This window comes from Kogia breviceps, chromosome 10, assembly GCF_026419965.1.
Source record: "Kogia breviceps isolate mKogBre1 chromosome 10, mKogBre1 haplotype 1, whole genome shotgun sequence".
Classification (NCBI taxonomy): domain Eukaryota; kingdom Metazoa; phylum Chordata; class Mammalia; order Artiodactyla; family Physeteridae; genus Kogia; species Kogia breviceps.
The window spans coordinates 105,530,679-105,558,012 of NC_081319.1; the positions used below are offsets into that span (position 1 = coordinate 105,530,679).

At 50.1% G+C, this 27,334-nt stretch overlaps 1 protein-coding gene across 1 annotated transcript; it reads right to left on the reverse strand.

Moving 5' to 3' along the window:
• BPHL (biphenyl hydrolase like) lies at positions 1–27,326 on the reverse strand. The gene is made up of 5 exons (XM_067006844.1): positions 27,180–27,326; positions 17,539–17,692; positions 12,876–13,007; positions 9,689–9,812; positions 1–307 (listed from the first exon to the last, which is right to left on the reverse strand). Exons 1-5 carry the CDS (start codon positions 27,273–27,275, stop codon positions 220–222), a joined length of 594 nt encoding a protein of 197 aa, XP_066862945.1. The 5' UTR covers positions 27,276–27,326; the 3' UTR covers positions 1–219.
• Positions 27,327–27,334: the final 8 nt, after the last annotated feature.

Genomic DNA, 27,334 nt, shown 5'->3' on the forward strand with positions numbered 1-27,334 from the left:
AACGCTGAAAAATCAGGTTTAATTTCTGTAGCTATGAAAGCTAGAGGATGCTTATAATATGTCGTTATTGCTGCTGGATTAGGAGCAGTTTGTGGGGAGGCACGGGGAGCCTGGAAAGGCAGGTGAACTGGGGGGTGACCCGCAGGTGGGTTTCAAAGGCAGCACCAGGCTCAAGCCCCAGGCTCAGGATTCACAGGTCACAGGTCCTCGGGGGCACTGTCACTGTAGGAAGTCTTCCACTAACTTGTTGAATTCATCTGCAAAACGTAAATGCAGGTTGTGCTTGCCTTCTGGCATCAGATGCAACCTAAAGAAACAAAAAGATTATGATTAGTGGCACATCACTTAAAAACCTGTTCCCCTCCCTATTGTTTCATGAAAACCTCAAGTGAGAAACTGCCGTGTTGCTGTTGTTTTTTTCCATCACCTCTATTAGGAAGAAAGTGTAAGGTACATGTTATGAATGGTCCCAGAATAGAGACTGAACAGTAACAGAGCACACACACACTGTGCTTGGAATTGAATCCGGTAAGAAATAGTTTTGATTGCAAACCTGACAGAGTGGGAGATGTGACTGGTGGTTACCTAAGAAAAAAAATCATTTTAGTAAAATTGGTCCTGAGAGAGAGGGTTGGAAAGATGATAAAAAGATGAAGTGTCCGGAATCCGCTGGACTGGAGCTTCTCGGCGTGTCTGTGTAGTGGGAAAACCCAAATCAGAATCCACAGCCCCCGCAGGCCTGTTGTTCAAGGTTCCAAATCACCCCATCATTTTGGTGGACTGAGCAGGTCTGCATACAAGCCAGCAGACAAAGGGCAAGTAAATGTTCCTGAGGCTTGTGAGGGTAGCAGGAGCCCGCATCAGCCACCTGCCCTTGGTTCTGCAGCCATCAAAACACCTCACCATCTTTGGGAGGCTTCTTCCTTTCAACAGGGCTTTGGTCAAATGTGGCTGGTCTGCAGTTTCTTTAATAAAGGCAGACTTCTGAGTTACACAGTTTATTTATTGGCTATAAAAGTGCAGACAATAAGTTTTAAAGAAATGAAAGGTTCTAGGATATAAGCACAAGTCTGACTTGTTCTGTCCACAATAACGGTTAGATGTTAAAAGGACTACACTGGGGGCTTCCCTGGTGGCGCAGTGGTTGAGAGTCCGCCTGCCGATGCAGGGGACGCGGGTTCGTGCCCCGGTCCGGGAAGATCCCACATGCCGCGGAGCGGCTGGGCCCGTGAGCCACGGCCGCTGAGCCTGCACGTCCGGAGCCTGTGCTCCGCAACGGGAGAGGCCAAGGCAGTGAGAGGCCCACACGTACCGCAAAAAAAAAAAAAAAAGAAAAAAAAAGGGCTACACTGGGGCAAAATGCCAGTTACCGCATTTCCTGCTTCTCTGTGCTTTCCACGGGGTGGGGAGCTGAGGGCTCTAGGGACCTCAGTGAACATTAGGCAGGACGCATGGCGGGAGGGAGCTTGGAACAGAGCTGTCCCTGGGCGATGCTGGGCCTCCTGCAGCCAACCACACCGGGGGTGGGGGTGAGTGAGGGAACCCAGCCCATCAAGATCACTGGCTTGAAAGGAGGATCTGTTGCTGGCATCTTTCTGAGGCCCTGGGGGAAGGTTAATAACGCCATTAACAATAACCAGGGCATTTCCAAGTCAATGTTAATGCCATTCAGAAAAGAAGCATGAGCTGCACCACCCCAGGGAAAGGACCAGCTGCCCTCCAGAGGGACGGGGCTCACAGGCACAGTCACGGCCTCTGTTCTCAGGAGACAGAAAAGAACCAACCGCCGAGGACGCTGGCAGTCACAGAAGGGCACGTCCGGGATACCTTGCGCCTTCCAACGTGGACCAAGCTGGACTCTGAAGCAGAGGCCCACCCTGCCCAACCTGCAAATCCTCCTGTGTGGGGAGCCAGCCCACCCCTAGTATGTGTTCCGACACCCGAGAAGGAAGGAGAGACACCAGCTGCGAATCCCGTGTTTTTAGCCTCAGTGCTGTCTGTGTTCTCCCAGTAGTAAATCTCAGTCTCAGGAAATAAAAACGGGGCCCCTCGTTAATGGATGGGCAGACAGAGGGACGGACAGACAGACGGACGAATGAGGGTATGAATAAAACAGCTCTGCTCCTTGATGGCTGTTGAGGTCATTTCGGGGTCCTCAACACAGCCTTCCCTGAGGTCTGACACAGGGGTCACTACCCCTGATGTGTAAATACGGCGCTGCCAGGGCAGCATGGCCACTGCTGCTGACTCAGACTCTCACCCAATTAACAAAGGATCACATCACAAGCTCATGGAGAGTGGTGTTCAAACAATCACACTTTCCAGGAAAATGAGCAGGAAATTCCCCACTGCCAGACACAGCTGGAGAGGATGGACCCCTCAGGGGTAGATGCTAGATCCTATGTGTTGGGGCCGGTTCCTCACTGCATTTGGCACCTTTAGAAAAAGAGATGTGATTCTAGACCTTTTGAGGAATTAAAGTCCCTCTAGTCTCCCTCCACCTCTCCTGGACAGTCCTTGGACGATGCTCCCTACGTGCCAGTGGGCGAAGGAGAAACAGGCCAAAGGCGCTGGCTATCGTGGGGGTAAGACAACCCGGTCTCACCAACGCAGGTGCTTTACCAGCAAGTGACAGCATCTCCCTAAACCGCTGCTGCTCACCTGCAAAGTGGGGACAGTAACAGTGTCCACCCCAGGGGGTTATTCTGAAGATGAAGTTATCTCTGGGCGCACAGTAGACACTTAATACATGTTTGCTATTCGTCCATTATTCTATCTGTATTGTGCTTCACAATGTATGAAAGTCGTTATGAAGGATCCAGTTATGTACAGCGTATCAACAAAATGCTCCAACTTGGAGACAATTTATTTACGTTTGCTGGCGACCACAATCGACTGCAATTGGAAAATTCTTACCTGAAAGAGATTTTAGACCTAAATGTAAGGCCAGACACTATAAAACTCTTAAAGGAAAACATAAGTAGGACACTCTATGGCATTAATCACAGTAAGATCCTTTTTGACCCACGTCCTTGAGAAATGAAAATAAAAACAAAAATAAATAAATGGGACCTAATGAAACTTAAAAGCTCTTGCACAGCAAAGGAAACCATAAACAAGACGAAAAGACAACCCTCAGAATGGGAGAAAATATTTGCAAATGAAGCAACTGACAAAGGATTAATCTCCAAAATATACAAGCAGCTCATGCAGCTCAATATCAATAAAACAAACCACGCAATCCAAAAATGGGCAGAAGGCCTAAACAGACATTTCTCCAAAGATGATATACAGATTGCCAACAAACACGTGAAAGGATGCTCAACATCACTAATCATTAGAGAAATGCAAATCAAAACTACAATGAGGTATCACCTCACACCAGTCAGAATGGCCATCATCAAAAACTCTACAAACCGGGCTTCCCTGGTGGCGCAGTGGTTGAGGGTCCGCCTGCCGATGCAGGGGACACATGTTCGTGCCCCGGTCCGGGAGGATCCCACGTGCCGCGGAGCGGCTGGGCCCATGAGCCGTGGCCGCTGAGCCTGCGCGTCCGGAGCCTGTGCTCCGCAACGGGAGAGGCCACAACAGTGAGAGGCCCACGTACCGCAACAAAACAAAACAAAACAAAACAAAAAATCTACAAACAAATGCTGGAGAGGGTGTGGAGAAAAGGGAACCCTCCTGAACTGTTGGTGGGAATGTAAATTGATACCGTCACTATGGAGAACAGTATGAAGGTTCCTTAAAAAGCTAAAACTATAACTACCATACGACCCAGCAATCCCACTACTGGGCACACACCCTGAGAAAACCATAATTCAAAAAGAGTCATGGACCACAATGTTCACTGCAGCACTATTTACAAGCCAGGACATGGAAGCAACCTAAGTGTCCATCGACAGATGAATGGATAAAGAAGATGTGGCACATATATACAATGGAATAGTACTCAGCCTTAAAAAGAAACAAAATTGAGTTATTTGGGTTTTGTTTTTTGGTTTTTTTTGCGGTACGCGGGCCTCTCACCGCTGCGGCCTCTCCTGCCGCAGAGCACAGGCTCCAGACGCGCAGGCCCAGTGGCCACGGCTCACGGGCCCAGCCGCCCCGTGGCACGCGGGATCCTTCCGGACTGGGGCACGAACCCGCACCCCCTGCATCAACAGGCGGACTCCCAACCACTGCGCCACCGGGGAAGCCCCAAAATTGAGTTATTTGTAGTGAGGTGGATGGACCTAGAGGCTGTCATACAGAGTGAAGTAAGTCAGAAAGAGAAAAACAAATACCGTATGCTAACACATATATATGGAATCCAAAATAAAAATGGTTCTCATGAACCTAGGGGCAGGACAGGAATAAAGATGCAAACGTAGAGAATGAACTTGAGGACACAGCAGGGGGAAGGGGAAGCTGGGACGAAGTGAAAGAGTGGCAGGGACATATATACACGACCAAACGTAGAATAGATAGCTAGTGGGAAGCAGCCGCATAGCACAGGGAGATCAGCTCGGTGCTCTGTGACTGCCCAGAGGCGTGGGATAGGGAGGGTGAAAGGGAGACGCAAGAGGGAGGAGATATGGGGATACGTACAGCTGATTCACTTTGTTGTACAGCAGAAACTAACACACCACAGTAAAGCAATTATACTCCAATAAAGGTGTTAAAAAAAAAGATTTTAGGAATTGTCATGGGTGAGATTTGTCTAGAAAGGATGAGCCCCCCTTCCCCGCACTGTGATACACCAGGACCCGGCTTTGTAAGGCTGAGGCTGGTCCTGTGTGGAGTTAATCCTGGAACCTGGCCCTAACGGGGGTCTCGAGCTGCCTGCAGTCAGAGCGGAGGAACTAGAAACAGCAGCTGAGGAGGGGTGGGAAGGGTCATCCGGGCAGCTGAGGGGGGTGCGTCCCCCTTCCTTCGGTGTCTGCTGGGCCCCCTCTCCAAGGAACCGGAACAAACCTGCTGCCAGCACAAGCCCTTTTCACTTCGCGTCCGCAGGGGCACGCCACCCCTCCCCCGCCCACCTTGGAGGTCTAGGGCCATCTTCCCACCGCTGGCCAGACTGGACAAGGCCAGGGAGCTGCAGGGCGAGGCCCCTCCTCCCCCCTGTGATCAGACAGAGGCCAGCACCTGGCCCACGACCCGGGGAGCCCAGGCACCCTCAGCGCTACCCCCGCCAGGCCAAGACCTCTGAGGACAGCTCCTGCCAGCTGCCCTCCGCCAGGGCTGGGGTTATGTGTCCACTTGGCTGAGGCACAGGTGCCCAGACATTTGGTCAGATATGATTCTGGGGTGCCTGTGAGGGTGTTTCGGGATGAGATTCACATCCGAATCAGCGGACTGAGCACAGCAGACTGCCCTTCCCACGTGGGTGGGCCTCACCCAGTCCGCTGCAGGCCCGGATGGCACAGAAGGCTGCCCCTCCCCCGAGCAGGAGGAGCTCCTCCTGCCTCTGTCTCCAAACTGGGACCCTGGCTCTTTCCTGCCTTCAGACTCGAACTGCAACATCAGCTGCTTCTGGGTCTCAGGTCTTCAGAGTCAGGCTGGGCCACACCACGAGCTCCCCGGGCCTCCAGCTGCTGGGTGCAGGCCTTGGGCTTCTCAGCCTCTAGCTGCACGAGCCAATGCCTTACTCCTATAGTAGGTCAATCCCCTCCGTCTATAGATAGAGTACGTGTACACACATGTATACGATATACAAACACGTGTGTGCGCTGCACACGCACAGCTGGCTGAGGGCGGCGCACCTGACTGCCCATCAGGCCCTGCCCTGCTGTCTCCGGGGCCCCAGACCACCTACACCCACACCAGCACTCCACCCACGAAGGCAGCTACCGTGTGCCGAGCTCTTATTAGTCTGACCGTGCACATACATCCCCATTCATTCCTCAGAAAGCTATGTGAGGTGACGCACCGTCCCCACGTGACGCACAGGAAACAGAGGTACAGAAATACGTACAGCTGCTTATGCGCACAATTCATCACCAGCCCCCCCGCCCCCGCCGGGTCCATCTGAACCCCTGCTGCGCTCTTAGCCACCACGGCTGCGAATGCTGCTCAGGACCCCCAAATCCCGACTCTGGTGTCCAGGCGCGACTCCGTTTCCCACCCCTCCCCTCTGGCTGACGCAGAGCCCAAGGCCCCACCTCTCTGCACACGGGGACTCCGGCCCTCGCCCTCTCCTGCCGGGTCTGTCGTCTGGCCCCAGCACCTGCAGGTGGACTCCGCAACACTCTTTCTGGCCTGAGTCACCACGCAGGGCCCTGCCACCCGCAGGCGCGGCCGTGTGCTGCTTGCATTCTTTCTTTTACTAGGTACCAAGTGCTTTGAGGAGCCGTACTAGACCGCGTCCGGGATAGAGGCTGGCAAGCTCGCTGCTGCTAGTAAGGTGTCACTAAGGGGCCATGTGGCCTCAGAAAGGTGAGTAACTGGAGGAGCAGGAAGAGACGCCCAAGTTGTGACCGGGAGGCTGGGTGGCCTTGGCCAGGCAAGGGGTACAGAAGGACTCCAGGCAAGGTGCTGGTCACGTGTAGCTGGGTCTGAACCCCAGACCCTGATCTCTACTGGGCCCCAAATCCCTGAGGTCTGAGAACCTCGTCAGGAGCATATACTGTTGTGGGCTGAGCCGTGCCCCCCAATTCGCATGTTGAAGTCCTAACCCCAGTACCTCAGAGTGTGACCTTGCTTGGATGTCAGGTCTTTAAAGAGGTATTATGTTAAAGTGAGGCCACACAGGTGGGCCTTAATCTAATCTGACTGGTGTGCTTAGGAGAAGACATCAGGACACAGACACCCACACAGAGGGACAACCGTGTGAGGACACAGGGAGAAGGTGGCATCTGCACACCAAGGAGAGAGGCCTCGGGACAGACCAAGCCCGTGCCACCTTGATCTTGGGCGTCCAGCCTCCAGACTGTGAGGGACTAAATGTCCACAGTCTCAGCCGCCCAGTGTGCGGTGTCTGTCACGGCAGCAGGAGCCGACGACCACGCACGGCGGGCACTCCGCGTCTCCACTGCAGCGCCGTGGTCACACCCTCCGTGAAGCCCCACCCTCTCCCGAGCCAGATCAGCCCCTCTGCTTCCAGGCGCCCGTCCACGCCAGCCCCAAAGGGTCCCAAGGGCACAGGCTCTGCTCAGCGCAAACTGTGACAGCGAGCTGGGCGGCCCGGAGGAGCAGGCGTGCCCAGCAACCGGAGGCGCTCAAGCAGAGGCCGGCTAGCCAGGCAGGCAGCGGTGTCAGCGCTGTGCGATCTAGGAGGGAGGGCTGGCCAAGCGGGGGGTGCCCGGAGCGGGCAGGGCCTGCTCCCCGTCACCACTGTAATCACAGCGACCACTGTCTGATGCTTTGTATCTGGGGCTTCTGCAGAAGAGTCTGTTAGGAGGAAGGGCTCTACTGCCTAAAAACAAAATCTAAAATCACTGAACTTGAGTGCTCTCTGAGGCCTCCTTGTCTCCAGGAGATGCTGTGATTCTTCTCCAGCAAAGAGAACAGAGAGAGACAAATTGTCACAGGCAGGAAGTGGGCCTGCTGCACGCCCACCCTTCATTCGGCCCCCTTCTAGGAGAGAGAGGCATTTGTTTCATACCTGATTATCTATTTGTAGTACAGTCTTTGAGGCAACAGACTTGTGCCTTTAATTCTTTAATTCTAAATGTACCTGGCAAGGAAATGAAACCCCAAGTTCATCGGAAGCACCCTGCACTCGGAGTTGCTCCCCTGGGGTCAGAAGGCCTGTGCACAGAGTCGGAGGGGGACCCTGGTGCTCAAGGAGTCAACCCTCTTTTTGTGGGTCCGGAATTAACTACCGTGTTTTAGGTTCAAGCCCAACATAAAGGGCTCTTCCGGCAGAGGAGGGGAGCAAGTGTAACACTTTACTCTCAACTCATTTTTTCCAAAGAACCCTGCTCTAAGAAAATGACCTTCCATAGAGATTGTACTAAAACCATTAACATCTGAACGGCAAGGGAGTATTTTTCTCCCATGTTGATGTACTCTGTTGCTAGGAGGTGGGTCTGGAACAGAATTCCTAAATTAAACTTTCTTGCAGACTTTTACTGAAGCTGGCTAAGGGAACACACTGCATTTATCACGAGCATCCGTGTGCAGAAACCTGTCATTTCTGAAGCTAGAAGACAACTGACCAGGTCAGCAAGTATGTAATACAGGCATCTTACCATCATATTAAGATAAGAGTATGTTTATGAGAGGCAGCTGTGCTGTGGGGGGAAAGCACGATATTAGGAGGAAAAAACCCTAGGATCTGTCGTTTACCAGCCATGCAACCTTGGAAGATTACCTAACATGTCTCAGCCTTGATTTTCTCATCTGTAAATTGGGACAAAATCTTTTTCCATAAGGTTGTTGTGAAGTATGTAATCAGGTATCATATGTGAAATGCCTTTTCAAATGTAAAAGGCTACTTGGACATAGGAATTAGACAGGTTTATAGTGCTGCTATTTTACTGCAGAATTAAGAAGCATGTCTCTCCCATTTAAAAATTCTCGGAGACATTTGTTAAAATCTATCGTGGAATAGGCAGAGGAACTGTCTCGACTTTCCCTGCTGGACTGTGGGCACTCTCAGCTCAGGGGCCACTACCGACCTGCCAGGCAGTGCTGGCCTGCAGTGGGCATCAGAATCGGCTCACGGAGGGAGTCGGGGTGGGGGGGAGGGAGGATGTTCTCAGGTCACTAACAAAGATTCTATACAATTCCAAAGATGTCCTGAGTAATGACAGCATCTCTGGAATTAATATACAGTCTCTGAAGGGATCAAGGCTCACTTGGGTGTTTATTTTCCAGTAGGTTTGCTTAAAAAAAAACAAAGCCAGGCCACCACCTCCTGGTCACACCTCATTTTCTCCTTCAGGATGTGCATCACTGCATATCAAGGAAATACTGAGCTTGCTCAACATGGAATTTTCATCTTGATATAAAAGCACCAGCGAAAGCTGGCTCCCGTGTCAGCCAAAGTATGTGAATTATAAATTTGTTCCATATAGAAACAAATGGGATTGAAGAGCAGAATTTCTGCTGACATGTCTAGTTAGGTTCTCTGGCGTCCCCAGGCTGGTGGGCAGAAACAGTGCTACACAGACAAGGAACATGTCTCTGCCATTTAATCGAATGGGCCACCAACACAGCTGGCTCGGCAGACGCTGCTGTTTTGTGATTCTGAATAACAGGTTCTCCTCTGATGTGTACATATTTAAGGCTGAAATAACACGAAAAGTTTACAACATAATTTTAAGTGGGAAAAAGAAGGAATCAGAGTTGGATTATAGGATATGATTGTATCCATGTTAAAAAAAATACTAGGAAGGAGTACACAAAAATGCTATTAATGAAGGTACTTAAATAGATGGTAAGCAACAGGCGATATGCTTTCGTCTTTTGATTTTACAAACTTTCTTAACTGGGTAAGTAGTGCTTGTATAACGAAAGTTCCCAAATGAGAGGTGACTAGGTTGAGGCGCTGCAGCCCTCAGAGCTCCTGCCCTCGGATTCCAGGGCTCCTTGGCCCCGTTCCCTAAATACAGCAGGACTGTTGGTTCACACGAGAAAAAATCCCTCCTCTCGGGCGGGATGCACCGGAAAAACCCACCCCTCATGCTTCTTCTCTTCCGACAGCTTCTCCCGTTTACCTCCCGAGCCCCCAGGGCAGAGGGCTGGCTCACGCTGGACTCACCGTGACCCCTTCACGTGTTTGTGTATGAAGTCGGCATGGAAGCTCGGGACCAGAGGATCCTTCTCACCGTGCACGATTAGGGTGGGGCACTGAACCAGGGGCAGCAGGTGCCGACAGATGTTACCTGAAAGACACGGAGACTCTGCTTTCCCGTGACGCTCCGGGGTGGGGAGGAGCACAGCGTGGGCAAGCGCCGCCCCCCGCCCCGCCCTTAGCCTCGTCTCTACGAGCCTGGCCTGGGTCAGTCGGGGTCTGAGTGCCTTCCAGCTCTAACATTCTCTGGGTTTCCTTTTGTTTCTCTCCTGGCTTTTTTCTTTTAAGCTCCACTAGTGAACAGGCACTCTTGCCTGATTTAAATTCATAATTCATGGAAAACAGTAGTTAAAACAAACAAAAACCCTACAAGTCTTTATATTACGTGGGGCAGTTCCCTGTTTGCCAAACGATGGTAGACACTTGGTATCTGAAAAGCTCCTCCCTTGAAACAGTGTCTTCGGTGGGGCCCTCGGGCCCTCAAACCTGTGTCCCTCACGGTGAAGCTGCAACTGCGGCTGTGCAGAAGCTGCTGTCCATCCCTCCCGCCCTGATACCCCTGACAGAGGCCCTCACCCTGATGTGTGACAGCATTTCTAAGGCTCACATGGCACAAGTCAGGCTCCACTTCCTGTCCTGCCATTTCCTGCTGGGGAAATCTTGGGGGTGCCCTAACTCCATGAGATTCTGGGCCTCTCTGGGTTGATCAGAGACAAACATACATCCCTGGGGTGGCTGTACCGCTAAGAGGAGGTGCCCTGCTCCCAGCAGGCACCCCAGAGCTAGCCCCGTCCTCCCTAGCTGCCCTGAGAAAGCCGGGGTCCCCGGGTGCCGTCCAGGCAGCGGCTCCTCCCTCCTCTCGGGTGGGGGTCACTGCCTGCTGGCCCTGGGGTGGCCGCACCCGCCACTGAGCAGCCCGCGGCGATTACTGCCAGTGTTCCCGAGGCCACCCCGCGCGTCAGGAGCCATCCCGGTCACTCGGCACCCGTGAGACGCAGGAGGTACCGGCTTTAACTCATACAGTAGCCACAACTGCTTGTAAATCAAGTATTTTTACAATAGTAGTGGTAACTTTTTATTAAGCACTCACCCTGTAATTGGTACTGTATCAAAGCCGAGCACATGTAACCTCACGTATAATAATATATATAAAACCTCACATATAGTAATATATACACAACCTCACATATAATACATATAAAGCCTCATGTATATAACCTCACGTATAATATATATAAAACCTCACATATAATAAAACATGAAACCTAACATATATAACCTCACATATAATAATACATATAAAACCTCACATATATAACCTCATGTATAGTATATAATCTCACATATATGATCTCACATAAAATATACATATGAAGCCTCACATATATATCCTCACATACTTTATATGCACGTGTGTATGTATAAAAACACCTCACCTCACATATATAATCCTCACAGCAGCTTCCGGGGGTAGTTCCCAGTATCTCCAGTTCACAGACCCAGAACTGCTGCTCAGAGAGGCTAAGTGATCTGCCTGAACGCACTCAAACAGCAGCCATGTGGCAAAGCCAGAATCCACCCCTGGGCCTGACTCCAAATCTGGCAACTAATTCCTAAGCGGAACTGAGCAGCCATAACCTTGAGTACAAGAAAAGGGCTCCTGTCAAAGGGATCAGTACTGAAGGGAGATAAGAAGTTTGTCAACAGCCTTGCTGTACGACAATTCGTACATGTCCAGATTCTCGGTCTCATGACACTTCCTCCCTCACTTTCTCTCCCTTTAATAGACTGCACTTTTTAGACTTTTAGGGTTACAGCAGGACTGAGCGGGAGGCAGAGGGCTCCCACGTACCCCTAACGCCACACGCGCACAACCTCCTCCATCGTCGATACCCCGTTAGACACTTCTTACAACAGATGCACCTGCACTGACGCGCCATCACCACCCGGAGTCGGGGATATTCCCCGGGCACACACTCTTGGGGGACACATTTGGTGGGTGTGGACAAATGCATGATGACGTGGATGCAATGATGATATTACACAGAGCATTTTCACCGTCCTAAAATTCCTCTGTGCGGCTACTCTAAGTTAAGACGTGTACAGTGGGATCTCGTTGTTGTCTGGCCATCTTTTATTTGGGTTGTTTTCTTATTGTTCAGTTTTAAGAGCTTTTTGTATATTTGGATACAAGTCCTTTAGCAAATATTTTCCCCAGTCTGTAGCTGTCTTTTCATTCTCCTGAAATACATTTCAAGGACCTGTTTCTATGGGTGGATACTGCATTTCAACAGGATATGCTTGCTGTTTTGAACTTAAACCAAACAAGTAACATTTCCAAATGTCCTTCTCATTATGAAAGTTTTGACAGATGACTCATTCTGGAAATGATTACTGAATAGACCAAACTGGTACCTGAATCACAACAATTTTGTAACTGAATGTGCTTCAAGATTAGATCTTACCTAGACTCGATTCTTTTAGCAATTAGAAAAGTGAGAGACTACAAATGTAAATAGCTATAAAAAATAGACTTTAATTCAGAATTTCTCTTCAGGATGTCAATTCTTCCTGTTATTGGAAACCATGTTAATTTTTCAGATAAAGACAGGAAGACATCTGTCATGGCCCAAGTGACACAACTTAGCTCTGAACTTGGGAAAGGACTGAATACTTTCTTCCTCATACTAATTCTTCTGGGGCTGAAGGTCATGACAGAGAGTCCCTCCTTTTCTGTCCTAGTAACAGAGGATGTAGTGGAGTGACACCTCTAAATGTGAAAAAGAGAAAATCTGGTGTCTGTTGCAGCTTTCTGTTTTCTAATTACCCATCCTGGAATGAGAAAGTGAAGAGTATCTGAGGCTTCTGGAGAATGATTTTGCCTCATGCACACAAAGGATTCGAAGGAAAAAGAACAGTCTGCTATGAGAGACTCAACAATGTGACCCTTTGTACACATGGTCTGTCTCTGGTGCAAGGCGGGTCTATCACACAGGAACTCGCATTGTACACCATCACCAGCACCCTCTGTTCACACATCAGTGGAAGGACAGTGGGCGAGCGCATTACTCCCCGAGGAATCCTCGAGCATCTGGGGGACTCAAGCAGCCTCTCTAATGAGCAAAGGGACCATGAAATAGCTCATGTAACGTACCATCTGGAAGACGCTTAAACTGTTGTATGCCATCCACCCACTTTTCACAGGTTCTGGCAAAGTAGTCGAACCCATAGAGGGCTTCCAGAGGCTTTCTTGTTCTCTCACTCCATTGAGACACGTCTCGGATACCTGAAAGACAGACGTGTGGGCAAGGATGGGTTTAGTCTCAGACTAGAGTTCTTCTGTAAATACTCCAAGCGCAGCGCACCCAGAGCCGCGGCACTGGCTGTCCTGCCAGCTGGGAGTGCGCCCCCCGTCTCCACGTGGCTCACGCTGGCTTCGCCCAGGTCGGCCAGGCCTTCCCCGACTCCACCCTCTGTCACTCTGCTCAGGACTGGTCACTTTCGGTGGCTTCTGTGTCCGTGGTGAGTGCCAAGTGCTGGGTCCCCACCAAGATGTGAGCTCTGTGGGGGGGGGTTGCTTTATTTGTCCCCCACTGTGGCCCTCAGGCACAAAAGAGGGACCAGTAGATTCTTACCAAGTGAATGAAATTAGATCTAAAATGGATGCCTTCTGTTAAAGGCATGAGATAAAAGCAGACATTCCCCTCGTTAGGGTCATCTGAGTGAAAATGACATTATTTATAACAGGAGTTTCTTCTGAGCTGCATTTATGTACGTTGAGGAACGCACACACATCATTCATTCTAGTGTCTGCCACTGAAGGCACATGGGTGTAACTACTAACTACAGACCACATCGCAGATGACTCTGTGAGGAGAGGAAGTAATGGCTAAAAGCCGCCTTTAAGGCGAGCTGCCTTCCGAGGCAGGCTGACCCTGAGAGGGACAGTGCCTGCCCTTCTCTTGTTCGCTCTTCTGAACCCGCAGACGGACGCCCAGGGCCAAGTCCAGAGGCTGAGGACGCTGAACTGCTCCGCACAGAACTGAGAAGGCTCCAGATGGGGTCCGGGGCGCGGTTGGTGGGGAGATGCAGAGAAGAAGCCTGAAAATGAAGAGGTGGCGGGAGACCCGGGAAGAAGGAAGAGGAGAGAGGGGCTGGAGCGATGGCATGAAGACGGCCCGTGAGAAAGGCCCCACAGACGGCTCTGCCCTTGGCCGTGTAGCAGACCACGCCCTCGGGAAGGCCCTCTTGCAGTGGAACGACTAGCTCTTTCATAATATATAATTTTTGTTGCACTGCTGGAGTTTGCAGTAACTGACGAAAACTAGAGTGTGTGTGCCTGTGTGTAAAACCCTGAGAACAGAGCGAAGGGTGGAGAGACCACTCAAGGGCAGGGTTGCTTCAGGGGAAGGTGACTGTCGGCTGGGGGAGGGTGGACACGGCTGCACCTGAGATGGAAACGGCCCCAACCTGGCACCAACCACAGTTCCCAAGAGCAGCAAACAGACATCCTCTCTGAAGGAAAGTGTTCTCCACTTATGCTCACTGTCTTTTCTGTTTGTTTTCAGATTAAGAGTAAGCAAATATCCACTCCTCATCAAAGATCACAAGGCAATCCGAATCTTTGTAAAGATAACGAAACAACTAGAAAATTGGAAGAGAAAGCTTAAGAAATTATGCAGAGCCCTACACAGAGACACGGAGATGAACAGAAACGGGGAGATGGAAATGCTCGGTCTACAAAGTTCAATCAGTCCCCAAAGGAGGACGGGCAGGAGGGACGGAGGGGGAAGGTGGAGGAGGGGGAGGGAGAGGAGGGGGAGGAGGGGGATTCACTGTCAGAGGGAATCAGCAGATGACAATGTTTCTCAAAACTGATAAAAGAATCCAGACAAAAGTTAAATGTAGCCCAAATAGGATAAACAAAAAGAAATCCAACACGGGGTAGTAAAACAGCAGTGTACCAAAGAAAAAGAGAAAATCTGAAAAAGAGCCAACGACATATCACTCCAAAGGAAGGAAAGTCAGACCCACAACAGCAGGTAAGGAAGGCAGAAGACACCAAAACAGCAGAGAAGACACGTTTCCATTCCTATTTCTGTACTTAGCCAAACCATGTTTCAAGAGTGAGCGTGAAATACACTTTTTTTTTTTTTTTTTTTTGCTGTACGTGGGCCTCTCACTGTCGTGGCCTCTCCTGTTGTGGAGCACAGGCTCCGGACCCGCAGGCTCAGCGGCCACGGCTCACGGGTCCAGCCGCTCCGCGGCACGTGGGATCCTCCCGGACCGGGGCACGAACCCGCGTCCCCTGCATCGGCAGGCGGACTCTCAACCACTGCGCCCCCAGGGAAGCCCAAAATAAACATTTTTAAGTAAAAGCTGAGTTGACTATTACCAGACCTGCCCTTAAAGAACTTCTGAAGAACAATTTCAGGGAAAAGAGAGAGGGCCTTAGAAGGGACATGTGAGAGGGAAGGAGGAAAGGTGAGCAAAGAGCCGACAGACACGTCGGCAAATGTTAAGAGCAGCTCAATGTTATAGGTCATTTATACCTCAACTAAAAACTCACCAAGGCAACAAAAAAATAAAACATTGTACCATTTCCTCACATTAAAATTAAATAGTTCTGTCTGGAAAGAAAGCAAAAAGACAAGTCACACACTGGTAACAGAACTACCAACACAATGACCAAGCAGCAAGGAGTTAGTAATCAGGTTACTAAAAACCAAAAACCAAAGTAACACTGCAATAACATGGAGCACAGTTACACTGTGCTCATGTCAGAAGTGCTCTATGCTTGAGTTGGGTGGGGTCTCCCGAGTGCTGGTTCTGTTGTTACACTTCATAACACACACCCGTGAAACATACTGTGTTATTTACATGTATCATATATTACACAATAAAAATTTAAAAACCAGTAAAAAGACACGAATAGGTAAAATGCAAGAGAAGAAACGCCAGTGGTGCATAAACACATGAAAAGATTCTCAACTTCAGTAGTAACAGGAAAATGCAAATTAAGACCCCCGATAAAATACCATCTTACGCCCATCTGGCCAGAATTAAGAACTCTGATAGTCCAAGTTCCTGTTGAGGACCTAAGCTAAAGGTGGTGGAAGTGTAAGCTTCTTTTGCTGGAAAACGATCTGCCACCTGAAAGTGGCACATCTGCAAGCACGGTGCAGCCACCCCAGCATGGGCGTCCTCCCCAGGGAGGTCTGCTCACATGCTGAGGACGCACCCAAGGGCGCTCACGGCAACTCTAGGAGGAAAGAGAGGGAGGATAAAGTGCAACAGGTGTGCCCAACAGAACGCCACACAGCAGCATCACGAATGAACCTCAGAAACAGTGCGCTAAGAAAACTACGTGTAAAAAGTGAGTCACAGAAAATGCCATATAGTACGAAGGCACCCTGGTTAGCTCAAAAACAAATAAAACTAAATTATGTGTCGTTTAGGGATATGAATGTATGTGACGATAGTGTCTTCAAGATGGCACACGGATGGACAGCTCAGGCTGGAAGCAGCGCGCGGGCCAGCAGGGACTGACCTTGTGCTCCTTGGGGGGTCCATTCACGTCGCAGGTGTTGCCTCATATGGGGCAAATATTATACAGTTAAACTAAAAATTCAGCTATGAAATAATCAAAATAAAAATAGTATCTATTATATGCTCGATATCATATTTAACTTATAGAGATGCTATACATATATGCATTATTTATATAAAATTAAATATATAAAATATTTGTTTTCTAAGTATACATGGTTTTATAGTATATATCCTATTATGTAAGATGTATGTTAAAATACACGTATTTAAGAAAGAGCAGAAGTGAACGATGAGGCGTCTGCCTCGGTGGGGAGACCTTCCCGAGGGGGGGTTGTTCTTTACTTCTGTTAAACAACCGTGCTGACACGTCGGGGAGACGGAGGCTCAGCAGCAGTGGTGATGCAGGAGGGAGGCCATGAGGGGGCCAGGGTGTCACCACCCACACGCTTGCTGTCACCTCCTGAAGAGAAACGGAGGGGCCGAAGGCTGGAGCCAGGAAAGTGGGGAAAGCCTAAGTCAGTTGCACTTTTCGCCCCAGGGACCCCCGGATCTCAGTGCGTCCTCCCCTCATCCTGCGAGCCCAGTGGTCTCAATTCAGGCAGCTTGCCGGGGGCTAAGCAACTCCTGAGTTGCCAGCTGGAATGCCATGACCGGGTGCTGGGTGGGCGAGGAGGCCAGCAGTACAGGCCCCGGGTAGCAACCCCAGGCAGGAGGGGAGCACCCCTCTCGGTCCCCAGCAATCACGGCGCCGGTGTCCTCTATCAGAGCCTCCGCCTTACGCCAACAGGCAGGGGGCCAGGTCTGCCCACTGGCTGCTCTCTGCCAGCCCGTTCCCCCATCTCTCAAAATCCTCAGAGAGACACTTGAAGGACAACCTTAAAAAGTGTGAAGAGCACGAGAAATCTTTATCAAAGTATACGAGGGTTCACGTTGGATTACAACGTTCCCTTCCACACTCATGAACTTGAGCCTGTACATAACACTTCACGTCAACCCCCTCCTTCCTTGAGGGTCGCTATCACAGTAGGAAATGTAAATATGAACTTTACGTATTAGCCTTTTCCTGACTCATAAAAAGTGTCACTTCTGGAAATAGAAAACTTTAAAATACAGGCTAGTTAAATTGCATTACTCTCCTGAGAACTCGCCACCTTCCCACATTACAGCCGAGGAAACGGATGAGACATGACCTGTCAACTCACATCAAAAGAAGGCCTGAGAAAGGTCGGGGGAGGGGAGGCTGCTCTCCAGCTGGAGGGACTTACCCCGATAAATCTCCTCGTCCTGGTCGGTCACGTAGGCGTTGGCCCCCCAGATCACCATCTTGTTGATGTAGGACGGGTATCTTGCAGCTGCAATGAGGGCTGTTATCCCACCATCACTCCACCCCAGCAAAGAGACCTTCTTAAACTTCAGCATCTGTGACAAATACCACGAAATGCACAGCACAGGTTATGGCTCCTTGCTGCTGAGAGAGCTTGATGATCGTCAAGCATCAGAATCAACACAGCTGTGGTGTGCCGAGTGTCAACTGGCCATTAAAGAAAAATAATCCTAGAGTCCACCATTTGATGACATAAATGTTTCTCTCAATTAGTTGTGGTGCAAATACGAAGATCATAAAAACCTAAGTACATAGTGTTGTTTTGAATGATGAGGGGACTACATCTTCTGGTTGGATAAAGTCTCAAGGAACCAGAAACAGTGGAAATCAGCTGTACTTGGACGTGACAACGTGTGCGTCCACGCGGGTCTGAGCAAAGACTTTGGGGACAGGTATGCAGATCAGAGAGGAAAACGGGAGAGTCGCTGCTTCTGGTAAAGGCACTGGCTGCAACTATGGGGAGAACTGGCTACAGGAAGGCCGAGAAAGAATGATGGTGGTTACACTGGTCTTCAGGTGATCAGCCAGGCTCCGAGAACGCGTCTGACAGGGAAGAGGAGCATCTGAGAGATGCTGCCGAGAAGTAAAAACTGAATGACTGGGGAAATTTAAAGAAGTAACAAATATCCGTCCAAGACATCTGCTGATGGGACTGTAAAGTGGTGTGACTACTATGGATAATACTTTGGCACGATCTTGTAGAATGAACATCTGCATCTCCCGTCACTCAGCAAGTCAGCTCCTAAATGTGCATGGAGCTCTCACACATATGTACCAGGACAGGTCCAGGAAATCCACACCAGCACTGTCTGCAATAGCAAAACATGAGCGCCACAACGTCCCTGCACAACACGTTTACTGCACTTCCGTGTATAATTGCATGCGCGCGCGCACGCGCACACACACACACACACACGGCAACTTAGAAATTATTTAGCTACCATCAGAAGAGAGGGGACTTAAGACACAGTGCATCCATACAACAGAATACTAAGTGCCTATTATAAAACTGAAGTAAATTTGTATTTATTGGCATGGAAGTATCTCCTCGATCAACTGTTCTATGAACAGTAAGCTGGAAAATCATTAGATATAGTAGGATGCCATCAATACAGAATTGTGTGCTTATACATGTAGTAAGATTGCCCAGGAAGGCAGAGCCTCAAAGTCTTGGTAGCAGTACCTCTAAATAGTTAGACTGTTTGATATATCTGTTTTCCTCTTTATACCCATCTGAACCCTGAATTCTCTATAGAAGTCACGTGGTATTGCCCTTGAAGAAACAACAAACAAACACAAAATAAATGAAGACAGGCCCAGCCACCCTCCTCCTCTGGGCTCTTGCCTAAGAGACCCACCTTCATCAAATCAACAGCATCTTTTGCATCCCTTTCAAAAAATTCTACTGGGAAATCTCGATCTGGGGGTCTGGAACGTCCGTACCCTCGGGGATCCCAGGCAACCACCGTGAAGAGCTTCTTATTCAGGTTCTCAATCTGAGGTCCAAAATCAGTCTCTCCACTTCCTAAAAGTAGTCACTTGGTTACACTCCAGTAAATGCTTTCATTGTTTCAAACACACTACATCAGAAGCAGAAACAACTACAAACTTAAAGTAACTAGTTTCTACTCAAAGTTAGACCTCAGCTGTAACCAGCAAAGCAGCTTCCTTTCCTGCTGGAGTTCAGACCTACCTCCCACCTCCCCCTAGTGGCTACTCTGAGAAGGACAGAGGCCCTGATTTTTCATTTGGTCCTGTATTATTTCAGCACGTTTGATCTCTCTTCAGCTTAATGGTGCTTTTTATTAAAAAAAAAAAAAATTCATGAAACTGCATAGAAATAAACTTACTGATACAACATGCTTCTGGGTTATTTTTTCTTTCTTTCTTTTTTTTAAATGACTTACAAATGAGAGAGATCTTAATAATATGTGTAGACACATTAATGAGATTTGATCCTAGTCATTCAAAGCAAAATGCTAAAATCCCAGATGTCTTTTACTAAGGTAATGTGAATAGCCCTGAAGGTTTTATTTTCTGGTTATAACGAGAAACCAGAAAATTAAAATAAAACACTGAAATGAGGGGGTAGGGAGGGGTGTGGAGGGAAGAAATCAAGTTAGTTTCATGACAACCGTATGAACCAGCGTATCTTAGCAAGTAGAGCCACGTTCTCAGGCGGGCGGCGGACTTGACCGGCAGCCCCCAGCCTGCCCACACGGTCACGGCCACGGTGTGCACAGGCAGGGTTGTCTTGTGTGGTCCACACAGTGTGGAAGGCCAGACTCCCAAGGGGCCCAGTGCAGGGGCAAGTCAGCATCTCATTTCTAAGCTCTGCTTGATTTCTGGGGACTCACAGTTCAGGTCACAAATGGACACTAAACGTCTCGCTTAATAAACTGGCAATTATTAGAAAATGTCTTCAAGATGCTGCAGGATCATTTAATGTCATCAAGGATGATGATGTCACTCTTCCTGACAAGATATACCTTCCTCAACATCAGGTAAATCACCCAGAAAGCCCAAGCTGAAAACAGAGCTGGATTTCCAGCACACGTCTACTGCTCTGACATCTGAAGCTTCTCTCGTGGTCCCTGACTAGAGGGTCTTCCAGGGAACTGCGCTGAAAGAGGGGCAGGAGGTGAGAAGGTGGGAAAAGTCAACAGTGTAACTCAGGACCAATTTCAGAAACAATAATACCTGGCACACAGGTGTACATCTGAAGACCAGTGCAAAGACCATTTGAACACTAAAACCTTAATGAAATTACTTTTAAGGAATAGTTACCAATATATGGTACCTGAGAAGGAAACACATCAACACTGGTTGCCCGTGGGTAGGGGAACTGGGTGCTGGGGACAGTAGTTTAGGGGAGAAACTTGCTGTTCGATTTTTGAATCAGGTTAATGTTTTACACAAGCAAAAACTAAATTGCCCAAAGCTTTTTATACCTGGATAATGACAGCAATACTGAAACAATGGCAAACTGTTCATTGCTTTAGCTCTACATCAGCCATTGGAGTAAATATGGTCCTCCATTACAACAGCTCGAGGGAAAAAGATACTAAATACTATCTGGACAGAGATGCCTCAATAGCTACAACAGTGCCACCATCTGCTGAGGCTACATCGAGTGGAACTATCATGTGACTGAAAAATTTTAGCATTTACTTTTAAGAGAAGGAAGCAAATCATAGGGAAGTAAGTATATACTGGGATTACTTAACTAAATTAAAAATAAAACAACACTAATACCCTTAAAACCAAATTTGAGATGCCCTGGGATCACTGGAAATTCCGCCCCCCCCCCCGAACTTTCTACATCGAAACTACTCATCTGTAAGAGGAGATTGCAATCCACCTGGCTTTACCACGCTCCGTTCACGCCAAACTAATTCTGACCTTCAAAAAGGCTTTAAGTCCAGTGTTGTTCTTAGCTCTGATCTTAGCTGAACATATAGTCAAGCACAACAGGGCAATCAGTCCAACTTTTAGCAGCAGAAGTCTCACATCCTGGAACCCCTCAATTCCAGGCAAACTGGGCTGCTGGTCACCCACTCATCTCCTTCCTTCACCCATCCTTTCTTCCCACACTGCTTTCCCTGACCTGTCATCCCCCTAAGTTGTAAGCAACTACACAGTGTTGGACTTGCATGGGAGAAAGCTGGGTATTTAAAGGAATAAAAACTGCATAAAGTAGACAGGTATCTTTCTACATCACCTAAAATTGAGTGTAGCAAGAATTACTTAAAGCATCTCAGCAAAACACTAAAGTTAATCATCGAGCTTGGGCATCTAGGACTGTGAGCGCAGCACAGATGACACAGCGTGCAGAGCACTTGGTAAAAACCTCCAGACCCAGCATTCCTGGGAGCAGCAGGGCTGCGTGCTCTCCATCTCCAGTCCGCAGATAGTGCAGGTGGACGCCGTTCACAGCCACTTTGGCGGAGGTCACGGAGGAGCTGGAAGAGAGAAGCCCCACCCCCGAGGAGAACCACTGAGCAGCACAAAGGCAGGACAAAGCCAGGCTCTTATACGCGGATCAGCCGCAGGCCTTCCCCAGGCCCTCGGGTTATTCACGCTTCAGTTTTCCAGACCTAAAAAGGGACCAGTCTGTTTCCTCCCCACCACATAGCAGATCTGGGCTGCGTCTTCATGTTTGAACATCCTACAGCACCAGCTCAGGGCTTATCCCACAGAGGCACCGAGAGGCCTGCTGAAGTCAACGGCCACACAGGCCAGCCTACAGGCCCACACTGGGTGCAGGCTGACGTGGGAGCCCCCGCCATGGAATGCGGGGTGGGCACCGGCACAGACCCTGGAGCCACTCGTCTGGGCCTCAGCAGGCCCAGGGGAGGCACCCGGACCTTTGGCTGCATTGGCGGCGTTCCCAAGGATGAGGCTGGTCTCAGGGTCCAGAGGGACCCCGAGCCCGAGGCCGTCCCGTAGGCATCTGGCCTCTGCACTCTCCCGCCAGCCACAGGATGTTGAAATGTTTCTGCGTTGACTGTTAGATAGGCAGGTCCATATCAAAGCCCTCCCCACCCCAGCCCTCCCTGGCCCAAGACCTCTCACGCTGCAGCATCTAACCGTGTGCCACCCCAGGGGCTCTGCCCTGGGCGGCGCCCTCAACTGCTCTCGCGGAAGCTCCAGGATGACGACGTGAGGGTGCACATCCACACGGCACACACAGGGCCCTGCGTCAGGCCTGAGGAGCCTGCCGTCAACTCCCCAGATGGCTGGGGGACACGCAGAAGGGACGTAAAGGCGGGCCAGGACAGATGCTGGAACAAATGTGCCGAATACAGGCTCATCGAGTCTTAACACACAACTTCTGGAAAAACATGACAGACCTGAGTGGTAGTAAGGCCTGACATAACTATTGACACGAGCTCGTCGTCTACAGAAATATTACGGAGGAGCAAGAATAGCGCCACCGAGCCATGGTCGTGTCACATAGACCTTGCTGTTACTTGCTGTTAACGTCCTGCCCCTCGGACAGCTCCAGAATCAGGATAAAGGTGAATAATGCTCCACTGATAGTCATTTCAGGAAACGATGGTTTACTGACACGTCCATCCATCCACCGGTGAGAGACAGAGACAGAGCCGTCTGCACACCCTCAGGGAGGGGAGAAGCTGTCAGACGCCTGTGATCAGCACAGGAAATGAGGCAGCTCCCCAGACAGACACAGACGCCCAGCACTCGCTCAGCTCAGCTCAGGGAGACTGTGCAACTCTATCACTCCTCGTGCCCTCAAGGTTCTTGAGGGGCCCCCTTCCCAGTGTGAAGGACACGCTTGGAGAGTCATTTTGCGCAGTGAGGGTGTCATGTATAATGAGGCCCCCCCATCTCTCTTGAGGTCCGAGCCACTGGGTTTCACAACCAGGGGCTGCTGGCTCTCAGGCCTGCACCCCTCCAGAGCCGGGAGCTGCCCAGGGCCTGGCTCACACGGGCTCCCCTTTCGTGGCCAGCCCGAAGTCTCTGCAGCCAAAAGCCTCGGACTTCCCTCTGTGCTCTGCCGTATCGGTGTTTTGATTCCCCGTTCCAAATTTCTTTTCTTCTAATCATCCCCATCCCACACTCTTCTGGCTGCCTAAGAATAGAGAGGTAAAACCTGGCAGTCTAGAATTGGGCATGACGGGAGCTCAATGGCAGGGCAGGGTTACTAGGGCGGAGGACTTTGAAGGTGGCTTCAGAGAGACAGAGAGATTCTACCGGGCTTGGGTGGAGGTCCCTGGAGCAGACTGAAAAAGCAGCATTTGAGATGAACTTCCACGATGGGTACAACTCTGAAGAAAGAACGTGGTGGGGGAGGGTGCCTGCAGAAGAAGAAATGGCGTGACCAAAGGCCCAGGGGTTGGGGACACATGTGGCTGCCAGGCAAGCTCAGCCTGGCAAGAGCAACGGGGCAAAGAGGGAGCAAAGGTTGGGGCCAAGTGGTGAAGGGGTTTGCAGCCAGGCTATCGGGGCAGGAAATGTGCCTGGCGTTTTGTCGCCAACACCCTGTCTGTCGTCACACCTGAGGGCCCTGCCATATCCACCAGCCTACCCCTGGGGTTACTGGAGGCTCCCCACACCTTGCATCCATCCCCAGGTTGGGGAAACAGGACAGAGAACTGTTCATGTACAAGAGCAAATCAATTTCAAACATAAGAAAATAGTTTTATTTTAAAAAATAATAGTTATTGAACGATCTTCCACATAAATATACTTGAAAGGAGTGTTGCCTTTTCCCTCCAGCTTATCAAAGGGCTCTCAGATGACAGTCAGGCCTCCGATAACATTGTTAAAAGATCGCTGAGACAAAAGCAGGCTGCAGAGCCAGGCCTTGGAATGGCCCTGACATGTGCTCGTCACTTTGAACCCCTTTCAAGACAGCAAATTTTTCAAACTCTCAGGTAGGAAAAAGGATAGATAGAAAACTTCAGAAAACTCAAAGAAAAATGAACCCCTTTCTCTTGGGCTGTCAATTTCTCCCTCCCATTAATTCACTTCTCTAACCCAGGTGTTCTTAAGCAGGTGTGTTCTTTACAATCACCTGTGGAGTTAAAAATACACCTGCCTGGGACAATCCTGGGAGACCCACTCAGTAATTCTGGGGTAGAGCCGTGGCACGTGCTTTCTAAAACCCCGAAACTGCCGTATTATTCACTCGTTCACGTATATCCCGAACCCCGACTTTGGGCTGGATGCTCCATGTTGCCTGGGAGTTGGCAGGGAAGACAGTTCAATCTGCAACCAGCAGCACTACGCACTTTGCCAGGTGTGAGGACAGGAGACACTGGGGTGCACGCAGCAGACAACACGCTCACCACACCTTCAGCAACACCTACACAGCCACACGCTCGGCCCCTTTTCATGAGAGCGTTCCCTGCCCCCACTATACCAGTGGGACTCAAACTTAGATTTGAATCATCTGGCAAACCTTCAAATCTCCAGATGCCCAAGCTGCATTAAATCAAAATTTCTGGGCTGGGACCCAGGCATCTGTATTTTTAAAATTCTCCAAGAGACTCCAATAGACAACCGAGGTTGAGAAAGATTGTACTGAGTTAATTTCTTAGAGGAGAGAAAATTCCTGTCTCCTTTTTTAAAAACGGCCTGCAGGAAGGCCTGCTCAGCCAGAAAAGCCCAGATCCCGCCTCACTTTTGTCCTCGAATCCCTCCTTCTGGGAGGCCGGACAAGCAAGTTTGTGGTAGGGAAGGGGGTCAGGAGCAATACAACAGCAAGTACTTCCTGATGAGGGGGCTGAGCTGCCCCCCCAACCCCCACCCCCGTCAAAGAGGGAGAGATTCCTGTGGGAGCAGGCAAGAATGTAACCATTTGGGGCAAAGAATTAAACTAGAACTAACATACAGTTTAATGATTAACCTAGATAATGTCCTCTGATAGAAGCTTACTTATCTCATTCATTTTGCTATGTGACGCACATTAGACTCAACTTAATTTTACCGCTGAGGGACAGAGCTTAGGTAACTGGCCCCAGCCACTCTGCTGGTAAATTGCAAAGCCAAAATGAGCACCTGAATGTCGACACCTGGAATGTCACACTTTGCTTAGAAACAAAAATGGGGGCCACTTAGTAAGTCCTACATATTCTCCGTACCTTGTATGTTCAGCTATTTCTTTTGTACATTTTTTCCAAAGTAACCATTAGCTACAATAAAGCATTAGCAACGCCCAGGGCTTGGATTAACATGAATTTTGAGGACGTATTTTTACATCTTTTATACACTGTATTATTATTTAGATATTCATATTTGTATCACTATTAATTGTAACTACTAATTACTTAATTCCTATTATGTCCCAGGGCTTTTACACTCATTGTCTCAAACCCTCAGAACAATTCTGCAAGGCACGAGGCTTAGAGAGGGTAAATAACTTGCTCCTGTTGATGTTCTTTCTGTAACCTCACGGCTGAACAGAGTCCCCAGCGGGGCTCGGCACCGGGGCCACATTCACCCTGACTGCTGGGCAGAAGGTGAGGTCAGGCGCCAGGGGGAGGCGGGTCTCTGATGCTCAGACAGAGCACCCCTAGGTTGAACGGGAAGACATGTCTCTTCAGGCAGGCCGTTAGGTTCTGTAAAGTTATTCATATTGTAAATGCACGTAACACACAATTTAAGGTGGAAAAGGCTTTCCTGACCAGGCCCTGGGATAAACCACTTTGCAGATTATGAAACACAAAGAGTCAGAGTTCCAAACAGCAGACTTACAGAGAAGGTCTTGGAACGCAACTCAATTGTAGGTTAGGCACCCGCTGTTCCGAAGCAAAGGTCTTACAGGAGTGCTTTTACCTACTTAACACGGGACTGCCTTCTTGTTTCCGGATTAACCAATACCACTGCCTGTTTTCCCTATTACAGGTCATATCAATTTGCAACTGCATTTATAAAACGGCAGTTGAAAATCCAGAGAAATCTGTTTTTCAGAGATATTTTAGGAGGAATGATTTGCACTGCTAAGTGGATGGGGCCTTCTTGCAACCATTTAATAACCTATTGTAACCGATACTGGTGCCATCAGAGGAACCCCATTTCAATCCCTTTCTGCAAATGGGACACTGGATAAATGGGCATTTTTCAGCGTTGACTTACAGAGCTGCAGACATTGACATATTTTTCCATCTGTAGCGAAACAGTTCTGAAACTCGTAAAGCTGGTCAGATCTTTCCTTTCTCCTTCCAAATGAGAAGCTTCCCAACAGCTGAAGCTCTGAAGGCCAGGTACCTTTCTAGTCATGGGTGGAACTGACCCAGCACCAGTGGGGCTGGCGGAGGAGTGTGTCTGTGCGCGCGCGTGCGTGTCTCTGTGCGTGGGTGTGCGTCTGTGTGTTTGCGTGCGCGTGTGTAGGCAGGTACGCAGGAAATAAAGTAAAGCAAGCGTCACACCGCTCCAACCGCACGTCCTGCGTACTCTCCATCGAGACCGACGGCACCCACTTTTAAGACTGTGGGTCAGAGACGGATCTACTTTTCTTGCTGCTGCTGTATCTCAAAGCCTGTGCGGGAGGGCGTGTCACAAGACAGAAAGGCAGATTCCTGGGCGTCTCCACAACCGGCGCCCTCAGCACCTCGGGGAGCCATCTCCCCGCTTCCCGAGGTGATTCCTCTGCACATTAAAGCTCGAGGCGGGCAAGCGGGGCGAAGGAGACCCAGGGCCTTGGGGCCCGCGACTCCGAGAGCTGATGGGGCGCAGGCGCTGCCAGACTGGCCTGACAGGAGCGCGCGCGAGCACTGCCCGCAGGCGTGAAGGGCTGCGCGGAACGCGGGCCCGGAGCGAGGGTCTCCCACCGCAGGACCCTCGCTGCTCCCGGCGCCGCACCTCGGCCCAGCGCAGCGCCCCGCCGCCCGCGCTCCCTCGGCCGCGCCCGGGTCACGGGTTAAAGGGCAACGGGCCGGCGAGGCCATGACCACGCGTGTCCCCAGCCCGGCCCCTGGCCAGCGGCTCCCCTCACGCCGCCCCGAGAGCGCGGAGAACGACGCGGGGGCTCCCGGAGGGGAGCGGCGCCATTACCTGAACGCAGCCACGGGCTCGGCCTGGGGAACGTGGATCCCGGGCTTTAGCGTGGAGAGGAAGAGCCGCAGCCGCCGCCGCCGCCGCCGCCGCCATGGTCACTGGTTGCGCTCGCGCCAGAGGCGCGCATGCGCCGGGTCTCCCGGCGACCCTGA

Bases quoted from the DNA above. Each gene is read 5' to 3' on its own strand.
- BPHL (XM_067006844.1), bottom strand. From the start codon at position 27,275: ATGGCGGCGGCGGCGGCGGCGGCGGCTGCGGCTCTTCCTCTCCACGCT. The intron at 13,008-17,538 runs GTAAGTCCCTCC...TCTGTCTTTCAG, and splicing joins GGACGAGGAGATTTATCGGG to GTATCCGAGACGTGTCTCAA. The intron at 9,813-12,875 runs GTACGTTACATG...CGTGTCTTTCAG, and splicing joins GTTTAAGCGTCTTCCAGATG to GTAACATCTGTCGGCACCTG.